Genomic DNA, 19,464 nt, shown 5'->3' on the forward strand with positions numbered 1-19,464 from the left:
GAATAGCATGTCCAGATGGGTAGCTCAAGAGGGAAAAGAAAAAGCAAGTGCCCTGAACAGATTGTCTGTTGTTTCTCCATTCTGTATTTTCCACTAACACTCATGTATTCATTCCCCTCTATCCTGTCATCAGTATTATTATATAGCTAAACTATTTTTAGTACTACTTTGAGACAGAAAGTTTGAGTTGGAGAATTTTGAAATATTACATAGTGATTTTAACTTGATACGCCATATTAGCAAAAATTCCCATCTAGAGATTCAGTCTCCAGTAGTTAGTGGTAACCCAGCAATAATAGCCGTTGCCTCAAATATCAGTAAAGAAAACGAGAGAGGGAGAGAAGTAGGAAGGGCTCTCTAAGGCCTTTTATTGCAGCCCACATGAGCAATTGGAGCCTTAGAGATGGAAAGTGACTTTCCCAAGACCACATAGCTAGTCTTGAACCAAAGATTCAAGCTCAGGTCATCTGACTCCAAAATTAGCACACTTTCTATGCTACTACCATACTTTCATGTTGTTTCTTCCCTAGATGGGGAACCATGAAAGTGAGATTAATGACTTTCTTCCTCCAGAGATGGAGATCAGAATGGGATCAGATTATCAAGGACATTGAATTTTAAAATTGAAATTTGGCTTTTATTTTGTAGGTGACAGTTATCAAATGATGAGGATGTAGGAAAGACTGGAAGAGGAAAGAGACTGGAGTTGGGGAAACAGTTAAGAGGTAGTTTCAACAGCTTAAGCCTAAAGTGGTTAGGTTATGGACGATTGTATTAGTGGAAAGATTAGAGTGGGCAAAGGGACAAATTGGAGAAACATTTTAAAGGAAGAATTGTAAAGAGTTAATGAACTCATTGGATGTAGTGAAATGAAGTAGAGGAAAGACTCAAAGATGAGAGACTGAGGGAGCAGAAGGTAGCATCACTAACAAAAATGATGAAGTTCCCATGGAGGACAGATGATGGCCAGTTAGGTTTTTGGGAACATTAAATGAAGTGAGAGCAGGATGCCCAAAGGGCAATGTCCTGAAGGCCGTTAGAGAACTTGAGATCAGAGTTGAGATTTTTATGCAGTTGTAGTTTGAAGTAATTGCTGTTTAACTTGTGATAGTGCTTAAGGTATATTTTCTTTGTTCTTCATTTGGTTGTGTGTCCATCCAGAAAGAATAATTAACATAGATTTCAATCAGTATTCTTGATGGACTTTGAGAATCAAATAATTTTATTAATTTCTTTTTAAATTTTCTTGATTAGAATGCAGAATGGGAAATATGCACATTTGTGGGTATATATAAGTACACATATGTATATATACATACATACATATATGTGTATGTGTGTGTATATAAAGCCATTGAGAGAATTTCTTTTGCTTGACTATGCACATTTATTACAAGAATTTTGTTTTTCTTTTCTTTTCTTTTTTCTAATGGAGTGGGGAATGGGAATGAAAAGAAATAGACTTTAGTTCATTTAAAATATAGAAAGTTGGGGGGGTGTGTGCTACAGATGTGGAATGTTGTAGGCACTTTCAGATGAGGTCACTATATTATTAGTTTTTCTTTGTTACAAGAGACCTCTAAGAAAATGGGAGTAATCTGTGAATGTTTGTAATATAAAACAAAACACATCAATAAGACTTTTAATAAAAGGATCAAGCAGAGATGATTTATTGAAATTGTGAGACAGGATCAGTTCACAGTAGGAAATGAAATAGAGAAAGGAGAGCAAAGGGTCAAAGACTGGAAAAAGTTATCTGTAGAAACCCAGCTGCAATTCTGAGTACCAGGAGGTAGAATACTAGAATTATTTATTTGGAGCTATCAGTTCATATCTTCTATCAAATTATTAAACAAATTAGTAAAAGATTTTCCGAACCAAGAAAGGTCATCTGCTTGAATATATCTGCCTGTTTTTAAGATCATCTAAATCACATTTAATTGTGTTTTCACTGGCTCCTTATTCCTCTTCCCCTGAGACAATTTTAGTTATCTCTTGTTACACTTTAGGCTCTTGACTTAAATAGTCGTCATTAGGAACTTGGGGGAAATATAGTCTTTTTATTACTCTGTGGATGAAAAATTCCCAGGGATACACTAAAAGATAGAAGTTTGGAAAGCAGCTCAAGGAGAAAATTCAAAATAGCAGCCAAAAGTCATGTGTGGCATGAGGGCTTCACAATTCTGCCTCTCACAGATGTCTGGTGTCAACCTAAGTGCCAACTTTTCTGTCAGTTAAAAAGTTAGATATGTGCCATTTTCTCATTAAAAAAGAGACAGCATCTGTCTGGAAGTAGATATATCTTGGTGTCAGTGTAATTAAAATTACTTATGCTTCATGATAATAGATAGTTTAAAAAAGGTAGTAATAGCATGTGCCACTGTCCAAAAAATGATTCTAATAATTCAATTCAATGCATATTTATTAAGCTCTTACTATGTGCAAAGGTGCTCCTAAGTAGTAAGAGGAGATGTAAAGATTTAATAAGATATTAGTATGAGTCTTATGGAGTTTACACTCTAGCAATAAGATTACTGATAATTTAATATAAATGAAAATATTTTAATGAATGTTGATTTATTCCAACTGTGAACACTCCTTTCCAAGGACAGTTAGATGGTGCAGTAGATAGAATACTGGGCCTGGAGTCAAGAAGACTCCTCTTCCAGAGTTCAAATCTGCGCTTAGACACTTACTAGCTTTGAGATCCTCTTTGCCCCAGTTTCCTCATCTGTAAAATGAACCGAGGAAAGAAATGGTCAGTCACTTTAGTATCTTTGCCAAGAAAACCCCAAATGGGGTCATGAAGAGTCAGACATGACTGAAACAACAGAACAATGACAACACTGTTTTCCATCAACAAAGTTCATAACTCCTCTAAGACTTCTGTCACTGAAAAAAACCTATAACCCTTTGGCTGAAACTGCTGATGGGCCTTTCTGAAATTAGCTAAGCTGATCATTAGATGCTAGGGATACAAGCAGCTGGACCAATACTCATCAGCTCCACATTAAGAATACTATGTTTAGAAGGCTTGGCAGGACTGGTATCGTGGCCTGGACTTCTTTGAACTCATTCCAGGGCCAGAAGACTTGGCTATCTAAGGGTCTCCAGTGGGGCACGGCCAGTTTTCAGTCAGCCAATCAATCCTTGGCTTCCCTTCCAATTTGATCTAAGACCTTGTTCATGTTTGGTCGCAGGATAACACAGAATGGAGTATCATTAACCGTTAGTTTAACACCTTGTTCAATTTCATTATTTTCTGTGACCACATCAATTGAGTGGGGAGCAGAAATCAGTTGTTCAAAGACTGATCGCCCTCCCGACACCTTCCTGAATAGTCTTTGAGACTCCAATGTCATGGATACACTGTGATGAGGCATCAGAATTTAGTGCAGGATTAATAATAATAATGATAAAATAGTAATTATAATAACTTGCATTTATATGAGACTTTAATATTTGTAAAATATTTTGTTAATATTAGTTCATTTTATCCTTATAACAGTCCTGGGAAGGAAGGAAGGTGCTATTATTATCCCCATCCTACATATGAAGAATTTTAGGCAGAGAGATTTTGTGACTTGCTGAGGGTTATACAGCTAGTAAGTGCTGAGGTTGGATTTGAATTGAGGACTTACTGATTTCCAGTTCAGCGCTCTACCCACTATGACACTTAGCTCTAATTTAAAAAATATATCTATATCTATATCTATATCTATCTATATATCTATCTGTATCTATATCTGTATCTATATCTATATCTATATCTATATCTATATCTATATCTATATCTATCTATATATATATATATATATATATATATATATATAACATAGCACATTGGAAAAAAACATAGTGTGGGGGTTTTGGAAGATCTGCATTAAAATCTATCCCTGATACTAGCTGTGTGATCCCAGGCAAGTTGCTTGACTTCTCTGAACTTCTCCTGTAAAATGAGGAGATTGGAGTAGATGACCTCTAGGCTTCCTTCCAGCTGTAAGTCTATCTTGTAATCAAAATCTCTTGTGATCATATGAAATAGAAAAAGAAGCCTGGGGCCTACGATGACAATAGCTACCGTTTCTCTAGCACTTTATGAAGTAGTTTCATTACACACAATTCCTGGGAGTTATAATCGAGGAAACTGAGTTTCAGAGGGATTATTTTCCCAAGATCACTTTATTAGCAAGTGTCTGGGGTAAGATTTAAACCGAGATCTTACCTGAATCCAAACTCAATGCTTTTTCTACTGTATCTTGCTGTTTCTTGGGAATTAATTAATAAGAAAGTATTTCAAATTAAGCCCTATGTAGAGAGAGGAAATTAAAAGAATGAGCAAATCAGCTGACCTTATGAGAAACAATTCGCGGTATCTGAGGCCTATAACATTTCCAAGGTCTAGAAGGTTTCAGGAATAGTAAAATACTCGTTGACTCTTCTTCCAGCCAGTCAACTACCGTGTGATTTACTTTCTAGACATTTCCAGCAAATTATTCCCAACGACTTACTATTGTAGCCCTGTGAGTGGCAACTCTGAACAGTGTCCCAGGTTCCCCCAAGCCCAACAGCAGCCTGAAAGATGACCTCTTTATTGTCACTGAGCTGTCTTGCCAACATTTTCAGCCCCAGGTGAACACTGGAGAGGTGTTCCTTCTGTCCATTCTTCCCCGCTAACATGGAACCTCAGGGCAAAGGAGCCCTTTTCTACTACCTTCTCCTTTCAGTTTAAATGTTGTCATGGGGCTACTAGTGAATGTTATTACAATATTAACCATAATATGTTTTCAGTTGAAAATGATGGTGGAATGTATAAGATGATTGGATAGTAAAAGTGTATTGGTTGGATAGTGAAAGCATCTTGGTAATTTTCCTCTTTTCATTGAATAAGTCAAGAGAAGAGGAAAACTTGATATGGACCAACCTCAATGCAGGCCATGGGACAGTTTCCAGGGGGTGAGCAGAATGGGTGGGATACACATCCATCCATCCATCCATACATGTATATACACACAGAACACACATGCATACACAGATATACATATACATATGCACAAACACACACACACCTCTCTATCTATCTACCTACCTATCTATTTATCTATCTCCCTCCATTCTTCCTTTTTCCCATTAGTGTGAAATGGAATTCTTTTCTGCTAACATCAGAAGCTCAAAGACTGCTATCACTATGTATTAGGGAATCATGTACAAATGTCATGTTTATTGATATTAATCAGAATTGTATAATCAGCCCACATCAAGGGTAGAGTTCCCCCAGAGATGTGGGATTTAAAAAAATGAACTAAAATGGTATATGTATGTGTATTTATGTGGAATTGGATGTGGGTGTGTATACTGATGGGGGACTTTGAATCCCTATGTTAATTTCCTACAAAATGTAAATACAAATATTTGACCTAGTTGATATTTTGAAAGTGGTGATTTTCAATGATCAGTGGAGAAAGAGGTGATGAGATCACAGCAGTCTATAAGAACTTGCAATGGTTCATTTTGTTTTCAGGTGCCCTGAAATGTGTGTTTCCTTGTTTTGAAGATAATTTAAATAGCATTATTAAGATATTCTGACAATACTTAAATGTTATTTTGCTTCTCTCTTTTTCTTTCTTTTTTCCCTCTAAGCCCCTTCTTTGTTCTGTGGGTTTTCTTTTGTAACTCCTCCTCCAGACTACAGCTTTGTCCCCCCTTCTTCCACTCCTTTCTGGTCAGGTACTGCTTTACCACTTTTATATTTCTTCTCAATTTGCTTTTGTTTCACAACAAAATATTTTGGTTTCCATGCACAGCAACTCATAAGGATACATCTTTGTATGTCCAGTCTCTAGAGTTTTGTTATAACCATACATGTTCTTTTTGGCATAAAGAATTTTGTCATGACATTTTACTCTTCTGTTTTTTAAAATATTATTTTCTCCAGTATGACATTTCTAATTTATATCTATGTGATCATTGGGTTGGGGGAGGTGGTTTTAGAAGGGGAGGTGGTCTGAAGGTATAAAGGTTGGGAAGTTGAGAAATAGTCGATTTGTTTGGGGACAGTATGTAAATATGATATCCTTAGGATAATGATTTTCATTTCTAAATTTAATATTTCTGTTCAACCATGAAAAAAAATGCATGCAGAGCCTCAATCATTATTAACATCTTTGTCTCCTATCATTTGAGTCAAGTTATTCCATGTTTCATGGAAAGAATGGATGTTGTACATCATTTCTGCAGATAATAAAATGACACAAGGCAAGTTATAGCTTTGATTTATGGTATGACCAGAGTACTGAATGGTAGCTTAGGTGACATCTAGGCAAGTACATTTATATATAGATAAAATATTTTCCATCCCCCACCTTGTTAAGTCAAGCACGGTACCCCAGAGCATCACAGTTATTTAGAATGAGACCTTAGAGATCATCTGGGCCAACTCATTCATTTTACAGGTGACAAAACTGAATTTCTGAGATGTTCAGTGACCTGTCAAAGGTCACACATTGAGCTAATGGGTGACTATTTTTCTTCAGAATTCTACTGTGGCCCAAGAGCAGTGCACCAATAATGTATGACAGATTACAACATGAATGCCATTATGGCTGTGTATAAGTGATGCAGTAAAAGAAAATAACATATATATGCATATATATAAAATGTACACACACACACACACACACATATATACATATATATATGTGTGTGTGTGTGTGTGTGTGTGTATGTATTCTCTTTCAGAGTAATGATGTAAGAGAATTTCTCCATTGTTGCATAAAGCATAATTGTTACTGTCTGGGGAAGGGAAACCTTAGAAATATCGACCTGTGACTTTTCCCATTTGTATCTTTGTCTTAAACCGGAGTTGTTATTTTTTTAATCCAATTTGGGGTTATAAAATCCCACCAACTTAAGGGGAACAGTTCTGAGAATTGCTCTGAGTGTAATTGGAGGCCCTATATAATGCTAGAAAGTAGCAGGTAAAGAAATTATTAGAAATTATCAAGCTCCCTATACAGACAGACTTGGGTAGCTGAAAATAGGTTTCTTTTTTATGAAGAAGGACAAATAGAAAAAAGGAATTATTTTAGGTCCATCCTTTCCCCTCATCATCACCCCAAATATAACTTTAGATGTACTGAAATGTCAGAAATGATGTCTTGCTTCCATGTATCCGTTAGTATGTCTTATTAGTATGAGAAGACCTCATTGTCTGAGGCATCAATTTGGGATAAAGAAACCCTTTAGGAGTCTCCTGTGTATTTTTTTTTCTGTACGAGGTCAGTTTCAAAACTTTCTAGTAGAAGTCATATTATTGGTAGAACACAGACTGAACATATTCCAAAATGCTTTCAAAGAGGAAGCAGCAAAAATAATATTCAAATAGCAGCACTTCAAGACATTGACTATCGTCAAAGGAGACACTTAGTTCTAGTGTTAGTTGAAAGCCATTTTCATTGGATGCTTTCTGATAGGAAATGGATTCATTTACCTCCAGCAGAAATCAAAGCTCAAATGACTTCAGATTCTTAATGATTCCTAATAAATCACATCATTTAAAATTATATACATATATGCATGTATTATGTATACTTACATATGTCTGTTTATATGCATATATTATACATAAAACTGGTATTTATTTGAAAACATCTATTGCTATAATATATTAGAATGCATTGCACTGGAATACTTCGGATCTTTCAGACAAAGGCAATTCCATGTTACTATTTTAATTTTCTAGGACTCAGACCTGAAGCCGGTTGAAACCCTAATCTTGATTCCAAGTTTTTGTATTCTGATCAGTAATTTTTGGTGAAAGGCCCATATTTTAATTGTAATTATAATATTTGTCTTCACTGGGACCACTGGTTTGCTAGGGGCCGGCTAATATTGAATTTCTGTATTTTCTGCAGTGTTGAGCCCCAAAGTTTTGGGCATAGCTATTGCACGATACGACTTTTGTGCAAGAGACATGAGAGAGCTGTCTTTGTCCAAAGGCGATGTGGTGAAAATTTACACAAAAATGAGTGTAAATGGCTGGTGGAGGGGAGAAGCAAATGGAAGGGTGAGTCCATTGACTTTATCTCACTTATAGGCTTCACTGTTATGGCAACAGGAATTTGATTTTTATGTTATAGTATCATTATAAACATAATAAATTTATTTATCGAAAATGGCTGGTAAATGAAGCAGTCTGGTTGATTCTATATAATAGGAATGGGGATGAGAATTTTATGTTTTTATTTTGCTGGGATTAGGAATTCCCAAGTAAGAAAACTCTGTACCAATGCTGGTAGGCAGTTTTTTGGAAACTTATAGTCTTAGAAATGCCTATAGCACTGAGATATTAAATGACTTGCCCAAGGTCACGCAGCCAATGTGTGTCAGAGGTCTATCCTGAACCCAAGTTTTCTTCATATTTATTTATCAATTTTAAAAATTATATGCATAATACCAAATCTTTACTCATCATAATTTACTATTTCTTAGATAAATCAGAAAGCACTTCTGCATCTTGCAGTGATCAAGGCCCTCATTATGAAAATAATTCATTCATTGTTCATCCACTTAAACACCAATTATTAAGCACTTACTATATACAAAGCAAATCTACTTGACACTTGGAGAGATGTAAAGATAAGGAAAACAGTAACTGTCTTTGAGGAGCTTACAAATTTATTATCAGGGATCACAGAAAGTTTAAAGAGGAGTTAGAGTTTGAGATGAATCTATCATGGTCCAGTAAAAAACTCAGACAATATTTTGATGAGTAAATTGTTGACCAAGCCATGTTTCTTGTCATTTCTCTCTTTCTGATCAAAATAAAGTGTATAATTTGCAAGTTTTCTAGCTGTTTGGATTTGGGAAAGGTGTTCACAATTTAACTGGTCATAGAAATAAATGATGCACAATCTAGGGCACTAAAAGTCCTGTGGACAAGTCCAATCATTTAATGATTTTATGGCTAGACTTTCCCAACATAATTCCTGCCAACAGGGAGCTGAACTATTATAGCCCTGGGCTCTTCAACTCCACCTCTGCCAAAGGGCCAGGTATAATTAATTCTGCACTAATTGGTGACTCAGCCATTTCTGCTGATAAAGATAACTGAGATTTTATTGCTACTTAACTTTGAGTGACTTCTGAAAATACCTGTCACTACCTGTAGTTCTCCCTTTTTGTCAACTGCCAGACCCAGGAAGCTAGAATAAGAAGGGAAATATAAAGCTGAAATTGACTATAGTAGCTGAGTATGGTGGAGCACGGAAGGCTGATCTCTTGGGCAAAGGAGTTCTTTGCCATAGTGGGGCAAAAGCCAATTGGGTGGGTGCATTAAGTCTGGAACCAATATGGTGACTCCTGGCAGTAGGAAGCTGGTAGGTTGCCAAAGGAAGAGTAGATTGACCTTGGTCAGAAACAGGGCAGGTTAAATATTCCATGGTGTCCGGCAGTGGGATTATAGGTCATGAATGGTTGTTGTACTTCCAGCCTGAATGAGATGGGGAAAGAAAGAGAGAGAGAGAGAAAGAGAGAGAGAGAGGAGAGAGAGAGAGACAGAGACAGCGAGAGAGAGAGAGGAAGAAAGAAGAAAGGAAGATAAAAAAATAAAGGAAGAAGGAAAGACAAAGAAAGGAAGATAGGAAGGAAGGAAGGGAGACAAAGTGAGAAAAAAAACAGAGGTATGAAGGAAAGGATGAAGAAAAAAAATCTTTTACCATAACAAGGTATAATGGAAGGAACACTGTATTTAGAGCCAGAGGACATGGATTCTAATCCCTACTCATCTTTTTATTAAGCAAGTCACTCGATTTTTTTCAACTGTAAATCAAGGGAAGAGGAGTGAACTAGAATTCAGGACTTCTTAATCTTTTTTCCAGTAGCAACCCCTTAAGGGTTTTGGCAGTGCTTCCTTGTCATTACGTGGCCTGAGGGCACGTGCAGTGCAAAGTTAGCCTGCTTTGTGTTCAGAACCAAGGCTTGCAGTGAAGTGGCTGCCAGAAACACCTTGGATTCATTACACATTTGATTTGTAATTAATTTTTGGTCATTGAATGTTCAGAAACTTTTTGCTGTTGGCACATTTTTCACCAGCCCATATGGGGTAATGACCCACAGCTTAAGAAACACTGGACTAGATGATCTCTCAGGTCTCTCCTGGCTCTAAATCTATGATGTTATGCTTCTACACTCTCTGGTAGTGAGACAGGCAGTAATTCTAGGCTACATTATTGGAATGCCTATTGTTTTCTTTCTTAGTGGGATTCATTGTCCCTTCCCAACATTTTTCTCCCCTCAAACCTTCAAATGGATCATTTTATTTTCACATGAACATTAGTCTGGCCTGTGGTTTCATCAGTATGAGAATTTCTGGTGTGGAAACTCCCTTATTGTTTTAGAGTGGCCTGGGGCTCTGAGATGTTTAGTAACTCACTTTTGGTGATACTATATGTCAGAGGCAGGAGTGGAACCCAGGTCTGTATAACTCTGAGGCTGGCCTCCTATCTGTTATACCGTATTGCCTCACAGGTCCAGAGAAAATATAAACTTTATACCCAACTGCCCTTTGTGAAGGTTTTATTAGCATTGCCAATCTCCAGGTCAGTTCCCCAAGGGGAAGAATACATCAAGACTAGTTTCCTTGTTACTTTGCTCAGACCTATTCTGTAATGGAAATAGAAATGATTTTCTGTGCCGCTACCATATCATTGTTTGTTCCTTTATACATTGCCTCCATGTTTATGGAAGAGAAAACTCCTTAACTGCTTTTTCCTTTATCTCTACCCTTGCCTGTATTTGGCAGTCAGCTTTAGCCATCCCAAACTTTCCAACTACCAAGTGGGGATAGAAATACGGCTTAATTAAGGTGTCATGGCCATGCAATACCACAATGTATGCAGAGAACTTTGAAATGCCAAGTAAGCAGAGCCAAATATAAAGTCCCTTTGTTACTCTGGGCTGCTTTTCTTTGCAGGTGGGCTGGTTTCCATCAACATATGTGGAAGAGGATGAATGACTTCAATCCCAATTTTGCAGTCTGGACCAGAAATTTCAGGGACAAGCGATGAACAAAAATCCACAAAGCATTATGAACTGATTGAAGTATTTGAAAAGCTGCATTTCTGGCTAATCAACATCCTTCCTCCTCCTGTCTTCTCCAGTCTTAATGTTGGGATTTCTAAAGATGCTCGTACTGACAGATTAATGGCTTGCCGAGAGCTGGGCAAGAAACAACCTGCCAGTCTGTCATCATCAGGGACCAGTGAAAAGCCAAAACCTTCTCTTCCCAGAAGAACTCAGCAAATACATTTCTTTATGTTTCCTTTCACTTCCTTTCATAGGCCACTGTCAATGCTAGTCATTAGTAAATGTTTAATGCACCTTTACTTCTCCCCCTTCCTGTCTCATCACACCCCTCTTCCCTTCCCTAGTCATTGAAATCTTTGATGGTACAAAGAACTAGAGGCTTTTACCTATCATAGCACAAAGAGAAATGAGAGTTCTGTCATACAGGCCACTTATGGGAAAGGTTTAGTGTCACTTGTCTCAAAATATCAAGTGAGGCTACTTACTCCATCACACACATTTTTGTCCTCCAAATCTTCCTGGCAGAAATACAAGTGAAAACTTCTAAGTTTTCTATCCACTCTGTGTAGAGTTTGAGATGTTTGAACTGATGTCTTTTTATTCCTTGCCTTGGCAAGTGATTGTTTTTGAAAACTGAATTTTTTTAAAAAAAGAGAACCTTATTACTAAATCCAGAAAACTATTTGCAGTTTTGTAAGGTGGTCGTGGCAACTTTGTACTGAAGTTTCTGAGGAAAACTTGGCTCAGCATCCCTCAGGTGGCTGCTTGCCAGATGATCACAGTGTCTGTGTTTACATGAGCCAGATCAAGGGCTATATTGATAAATATGTCACTTCTTGACAAACACCACCTACAGGACATTTTTTTCCTCCCTCCCTTTCTCTTCCCCTCCCCCAAATCCGGGGCATAGACTACATTGCTCCTACAGCTACTTCTAATTCAAAAGACGGAAGGATTGCCAATAGCACAAACCCGTCTGTTTTAGTTTCTAGAAGGACAACATAACTGTGGCTTTCATTCCCATTCATGTCTCTGAATTTCAAGGCTAGACAAAGACCCACCCAAGGTTTTCCAGGGATAGCCTATCACTGTGGGACTCAAGGCTTCTCCCAGTTGTCTTCCAATTTATGGGCCATTTTCTGTCACACAGTGGCACCTAAATGATATTAAATGATTGGCAGAACAGTCTGCTTATTGGTTTCATTGCACCTCGTCTGAAATGGAAATAGAAATGATTATTCTCTGGTGCTGGGATACCATCATTAGTTCATACATACATATATTTATATATGTGTGTATATATACCTATGTGCATATATACACATGCACACACATGTGTATATACAAACATATGTGTCTGTTAGTATATACACATGTATACATACACATATACATATATATGTGTATATATGTGTATGTGTGTGTATCCATATACACACACATACACACATACTCTTGTTACCAGATTCTACCTATCTCTTGATATTTGGATAAAGAAGACCACATCATGCACATTTTGAAAGTATTTGCTTCTTGCAAAGAATGTAGATATTTTAGCTTTAGCTAAATATAATTGAGAGCATTCAGAAAAGAAAATTGAGATCACCTCTGAAATGAAGCAGTCATGATGTACTTCCACATAGTTACATGTAGGAAAACCCTGTGCACAGTGAAGGAGATGCATTGATCTGGGTGGAGATTCTTGTGGATTAGAAGTTTCTCATATAGCATAGATTCAGGAAGTTTACCTCAGAATTATGTAAACTGTGATTGTGTTAAAAAAAATACTGTGTGATGGCACCAGTTTGTGTATTTGTCAATGTGGACATGAGCACTAGAGTGTATTTTGTAAAATGATTTGTACAGTAAAGTTACCTGGCAGGATGTTTTCTTAGACCATGTTCTATGATGCCTGACGTAGCATCATCCACCACCATGGGTCAATGGTGTGTCTTTCGTTTCACTCTCAGCAGAGCATTGTGGTAGAGGGAGCAACATAACACATGGGTCCCCTGTCTTAGCACGGGCTTTTTTGGGCAAGTTGACCCACTTCCTTAAACCAGCCTCTGCTCTTCTTCTTTCATTTTGTTGGTGTGGAAACTTGCCCAGCAGATGGGGGTATTAAAGCCATGCTTAGGACCCCCTTTTTTGTAAGATACTGGTTGCATCCTTTTTTGTGTGTTGAATGCCCTGTATTGGAAAAGTTAAATGCTGCATATTCATGTGCATTTCTAATACCAAAGACATAACTCAAGGCTATGGAGTCACCAGTCACTGCTTCCCCTGTGCTTTGTCTCGCCTGGATGCAGCTCTTGCTGTCACACCTTGAATCTCATCAGTAGTGCTAAAAGTTTGTAATATTTTGTAAATATGTCAATACAATAAAGTAGTTACAACTTGTATTAAGTTAATTGTCCTCAGTTTTAACTGCCTTTCCATTGGATGGGTGGGGGCCTGAAAGGTCCTTCCTAAACTTCTAAAAGTTGGCAATAACAATTGAAGAAATAAGAAGGAACTCTGATTTCATCAGTGTGGGAATACTGTCAGTACGGGGGCTTTCCATCAGTTCAGGTGGTGCCCTGGATAGAGAATTGGACTTGGAGTCAGGAAGGCCTGAGTCCATATCCTGCCTTAGATACTTACTAGCTGTGTGACCCTGGCCAAGTCACTTAACTTCTCTGCCTTAGTTTATTCATCTGTCTCCCAGGTTAGGGATGAATCCCATGAAGATAAAATATTTCTGTAATGCTTTGCAAACCCTTAAAGCACTGTGTAAACACTATTATAACTCCTCCTCCTAGTACTGCTACTAACAATACTACTGTTACTATTATTACTATTTCTATTATCCCCAACTCACCTATGACATTAAGTAAGGCCTAGAGAATTACCTAAAGTACTCAGTTTAAGTGGCTGGCCCACTGTCACACAGCCGATAAATGTCAAGACAGGATTTGAACCCAGGTATTCCCAGTTATATATTCAGTACTATACACCTCACCATGCATTATACTAATTTAAATAATGGAAATTTGTGTAGGACTTTAACTGGGAAAGCTGCCTCATTTGAGACCCTCAGTAGCCTTGTTTGGCAAATATCACAGGTGTTAACTCTCTTTTACAGATGAGAAAATTCAGGCCCAGCATGATTCAGTCCATTGTCAGTGCGTCACACAGCTAATAAGTGTTTAGGCAGTTTTCAAACCCATATTTTTCTTACTCCATGTCAAGTCCTCTATCCATTATGGCATGCTATATCTTAGAGAAGTAATTTGGCCTAAGGCCCTGATTTTAACCACGTTTCCTTCTCAGTACTGTAGCATGTTTATCAGCCAGGAACAACATGCCACATGTGTCAAAATAAAAAGAAGGTAGGTATGTATGTGTCTGGAATAAGATGAAATAGTCTGTAAAGTAAAAAGTTTCTCTGCTAACCATAGTCATGGTAGTTGCGGTGGGGGCAGTGGGGGGAGTACATCCCTGAGTGTTATCCAATTTTCTAGGTGGGAAATACTTGATAAAAGATAGGATCCCAAACAACCAAAATCAAACTGGTGGAATTCCCAACTTATATGCCGTGTCACATATTCTCGACCTTCGCTGCCCCTTTTTAATAAAGCAGAGAATATTTTCAGGAGGATATATGCTTTAAAAAGTAACTTTGCAAATTGCCTGGCAAGTATGAAGCAACCAACTGAAATGAGCAAATTGAACTGATAAAGAAGAGATCATCTAGGTGGTGCCATGAGTGGAGCACTGGCCCTGGAGTTACATCTGGCCTCAGACACTTGATACATTTACTAACTGTTGTGACCTTGGGCAAGTCACTTAACCCCAATTTCCTCGCCTTCCCCACTCCAAAAAAAACAAAAAAAAGAAGAGATCCTACTTTTTAGGGGGGCCTGAGTAACAGATCTTGTGTTAAATTATGTTAGATTGTGCTAAATTGTTAGATATATGATCAACTCGATATGTGTACTTGTTATGATCATATAGATCCCATCCTATTGTCATTCCATCCTCTGGGATTCTTGGTGTGTTCTACCACAAATCTGCCACAGGGGATCCACCCAACATGCTGGGGAATTTTCTCTAGTCTTAACATTGCCTGGCTATCATTGATAGAGCACAGTGGCTCTGAATCCCTTTCATTCATTGACCAACCTAGATGTTTCTTTTGTATTTGTTTATGGTCGTACATTGTTCCAGTGATATCTTTCAAGTAATTTCTTTTGCACGATCCCTTGATTCAGTTGTGTTGCAGCCCGTTCCTGACCCAATGCGCATGTCCCCATTTCCTTTTGGACAATTTCAATTTTATATCTTAAGAAATTGTGTTATTTCATTGACTCATGGTCATACAATATCCCTAGTATAGTGTTAGTGTTAAAAAAAGAGATGGTTTTTTTCAAGGAGAAACTTAGGGTCCTTGAAAGAATCACAAAATTCCTCAAAGACATTCCAGATATGTGTGTACATATATACATATATGCACTGGGTATATATACACATATAGAATATGTATGTATATATACATATATATAATATCTATTTTATATATGTACACAGATATCTAGATATACTGATGGGAAAGTTCTATAGTCTCAACCGATATGGACAATAGATGTTCTTCATCTACTTGTTTACTATGCAAATAATTAAGCTCAACTCTTTTGAGTATCTAATAATAGTCTTAAAAATGGAAGATGAAAAATTTCTTCAGAATTAAAATACCTCGCAGTAAACTAAAACAGATTGTATTTCCTTTCATGGAAACTAAAAGTCTTTAAATATTTTTCATCATTTGAATAGCCTTAGCATCAGAAAATAATAAATTACTAGACCATGTGATAAAAAATACAGTTGAATTCACAGAATTTCTAAAAGAGGGACAGTATTCCACTTTGTTTATTCTCAAGGAGGTGCATGTATTTAATATTCATCATTATCCTGGACTCATCTAATGTGATAGTCTCCATAAGCCCATTCTTTCCAATAAAGTCTTCCCAATAGTCTCAGTTTACTTATCCAGGAGGTTAGAATAATAATACTCAATAATACTCCATAGGGTGGTTCTGAGGATCAAATGAGAAAATATACAACAAAGAGTTTTGTAAACCTTAAAGCATTATATGAATATCAACTATTATTAATTGGCATCAAATTTATCTCTTATAAAATTCAAACTCATAAAAGATCCAATATAGCTGACCAAATGTCAGTACTCCATATTCTTTCCCAAAATATAATCTGGATTTTGTGTCCCAGAAGTCTTAGTGCAATTTCAAGCTTCAGATAGCACTAAGACTTTTGGGATCTATTCATGAAATTCTCGTTTGGTTTTAACAGTTGTAAGCTCATTTTCACATAGACTTTGTGCAGTTATGGGTTAGCGGAGTGAACACTGGATTTGGAGTTAGAAGTCTTTTAATATTTCATGTGTACCAGGGCTACGCTCAAGCTAGTCCTCTGTAGTCTCTTGCTCTCATTACATCTGCAGCTCACCTTCTTTTCCAGTCATGCATGTTCCTGATGCCCTTTAGGTTTCAACAAATTAGGTGTTCTTTTGTTCTCCGAATTTTGACTCTGCCAGTTTTCAGGACATTCAAAGGAAAAAATAATCAGTTAGTCCCTCCCAGTAAATGAAGATTAACACTTGTTCGTGTGTGGGTGTTATTGGAACTAGTATGAGTGGGAAGGCAGGGTATGGAGGATTGATTGGTTAGGCACTCACTGGCTGTTGTCATGATGCAAAACCCATCATAAAATTAATTGCCTGAGAATTGATCTGTTCTGCTGCAATCCCAAGACCTTTGCTTCCAGAGCACTATATTTCACAGGCATCATACACCACCCACTGACTACAGATATGGGCATGAGCTACTATTGGCAGATGCTCTCCTCCTACCAAGAGCACCTTGCACATGTAATTTATAATCTAGCTCTGTTGCTGGCATTTTGGAGTGCCTGGAGTAGTCTGCCCCTTTGAGTAGGATTGTATTCTAAGCAAGATTACAGAAGGTTAGTCCTGGGACAGGTGGGAATTTGACTGGGTTGTGTAGTTTATACAGTATATGTTTTTAGCACGTATCAATGACCTCTAAATTTTGCAACAACTAAATAATGACCCAAGAATCTGATTAGGAGGATCCTGCAAGTTTTCTTTGGTGATCTGAATATTCTGCCTTCTGGAAAACAAAAACAAAAACAAATTTTCTCCAGTGGGAGCTGGACTATATATTTCTTCACTTGTCTTTTTAGATTTTTCCTATCATTTTCTAGTTACAAGGAACCTCAATGACTATTTAGTCCCAACCATACCTCAAAAGATTTCCTCTGATAATGTAAAAAGGCACATCCACTGAACGTGGTGTGAAGATAAGTCAGTGCCTTTGCCATACCTTCTTTTGGTGGGTCAGCTCTGCTCAAAGGAAGACACAGAGTAAAAAGCAAGCCATGATCTTGAGGTTCTGCTTCCAATTCATCTAAGCAAGTACATGTTGTCAATGAATTTCACATACAGTCACTATAGGTATTGATGGTGGTGGGGCAGGGAAGGAGAATAAGTAACCTCCTCCCCTTGGGGAAAATCCAGGGATGATGTGGCCTGAGACCCAAACAATTTACTCCAAAAATAGGGCAAGAGAGAAGTTGTTTACCCTCAGTTCCAGCTAGTTATCTGGCTTCTGCTTGAAGACTTCTAGGGAGGGGAACCTACCACTTCTTGGGTTATAACTCTCCACTTTTGGACAGCTCAAATTATTAAGAATGTTTTTCTTGACCTCAAACCTAAATTGCCCTCCTTGTGAATTCCACCTACAGCTTCTTATTTTGTCCTGTAGGACAGGTTCTTCAAATACTTGAAGAAAATTAGGTTTTCTTTTTTTAGGCTAAACCAGGGATTGGGAACCTGAGCCCTCGAGGCCACATGTGGCCTCCACAGGAAGTTTGGATTCAGTCAAAGGGCTGCACTTGAGGACCTAGAGGGCCACATGTGGCCTCAAGGCCACAGGTTCCCCACCCCTTGGCTAAACACTGAATATCCCCAGTTCATTAAATCCATTCTTATATGGCATGGGGTCAATATCCTTCTGGTGGCCCTCTTCTGAACACTTTCAAGCCTATTGTCATCTTTAAATTGTGGCCCCCAGAACTAAGCATAATATTCCAGGTATAGTCGGACCAGGGCAAAGCACAGAGGAACCATCACTTGATTCCTAGAGGTTATGCCTCTTTTAAGTCAGCCTATGAACCCATTAGTTTTTCTGCCTGCTGTACCACGCTGCTGGCTCGTAATGAGCAAATAGGACATTGGAGTACTCTAGACAGTGAGAGGGGAGAAAGAAAAGGAAGGAGGAGGGAGAGGGGAGAGGAGGCCAAGGACTTTACAACCCTGGAGAAAACTCATGATGAGTGGGTATGGATCGTGGGCATTGACCAGACAAAGAAGAGGAAGGAATGGCCATAGACAGAGGAAGTACAGAAAACTGCTGCCTAACCATGTTTCTTCTGTCCTTTATTTGTGAAATTATTTTTTTTTAATCCAAGTGTAAGACTTTATATTTATGTCTATTGAATATTATTTTAGATTCAGCCCAATTTTCTAGTCTGCCAAGATATTTTGGTGCTTCCTCAGAAAAAGAGTATAAGGATTTTGGATCAACTTTATATATTCATACACACATATACCTGTATAAATGTATATGTATGTATAGTATAGTACATTTTTCCCTATGGAAGTTTAGTTCATGTGCATAAAAAAATATATTGTCCTTTCCATGTTGATGGATTCATTCCATATTTAGTAGTCATTAAGTATTTATTCAGTACAAGGCAATGTGTTAGGCACTGATGATACAGAGATAAAAATTGATGAAGTCTCTACCCTAAGGGAGCCTACAGTCTACTGAACATAGATAAGTATAATACAAGTAGGGATAAAAGAGGTCCCAATAAAATGTTCTGGGAATATTTTCTGATTTAGTCACCTTGAATATTCCCTTCTGACTTCATGTCATTGGCAAATTTGATAATTGGGGATATAGGACATTGTCATGGAAAAGATGCTGGAATTGGTTGGAGTGGGAGGAGAGGAGAGGAGAGAGAGAGAGAGAGAGAGAGAGAGAGAGCAAGTGAGAGAGAGACACAGAAAGACAGAGACAGAAAGACAAAAAGAGACAGAGACAGAAAGAAAAGAAAGTAGGAAGAGAGGAAACTTAAAGAAGGAGAAGAGGGGGAATGAGACAGAGAGAGGGGGGGAGGAGGAAGAAATGGAAAGAAAAAAACAGAGGGAGTGAGGGAAGAAGAGAGGAAGGGAAAGAAGGAAAGAGGACAGAAAAAGAAAGAAAGGGAAGAGAGAGAGACAGAGACAGAGAGAGA

General features: G+C 37.7%; 1 protein-coding gene across 1 annotated transcript in view; it reads left to right on the top strand.

Moving 5' to 3' along the window:
* Positions 1–12,373, top strand: part of VAV3 (vav guanine nucleotide exchange factor 3) — a 309,997-nt gene extending 297,624 nt beyond the window's left edge. The window contains 2 exon segments of the mRNA XM_036768194.1: positions 7,914–8,065; positions 10,973–12,373. Coding sequence (XP_036624089.1) covers positions 7,914–8,065; positions 10,973–11,014 — 194 coding nt within the window. The 3' untranslated portion in view covers positions 11,015–12,373.
* Positions 12,374–19,464: the final 7,091 nt, after the last annotated feature.

This window comes from Trichosurus vulpecula, chromosome 7, assembly GCF_011100635.1.
Source record: "Trichosurus vulpecula isolate mTriVul1 chromosome 7, mTriVul1.pri, whole genome shotgun sequence".
NCBI lineage: Eukaryota > Metazoa > Chordata > Mammalia > Diprotodontia > Phalangeridae > Trichosurus > Trichosurus vulpecula.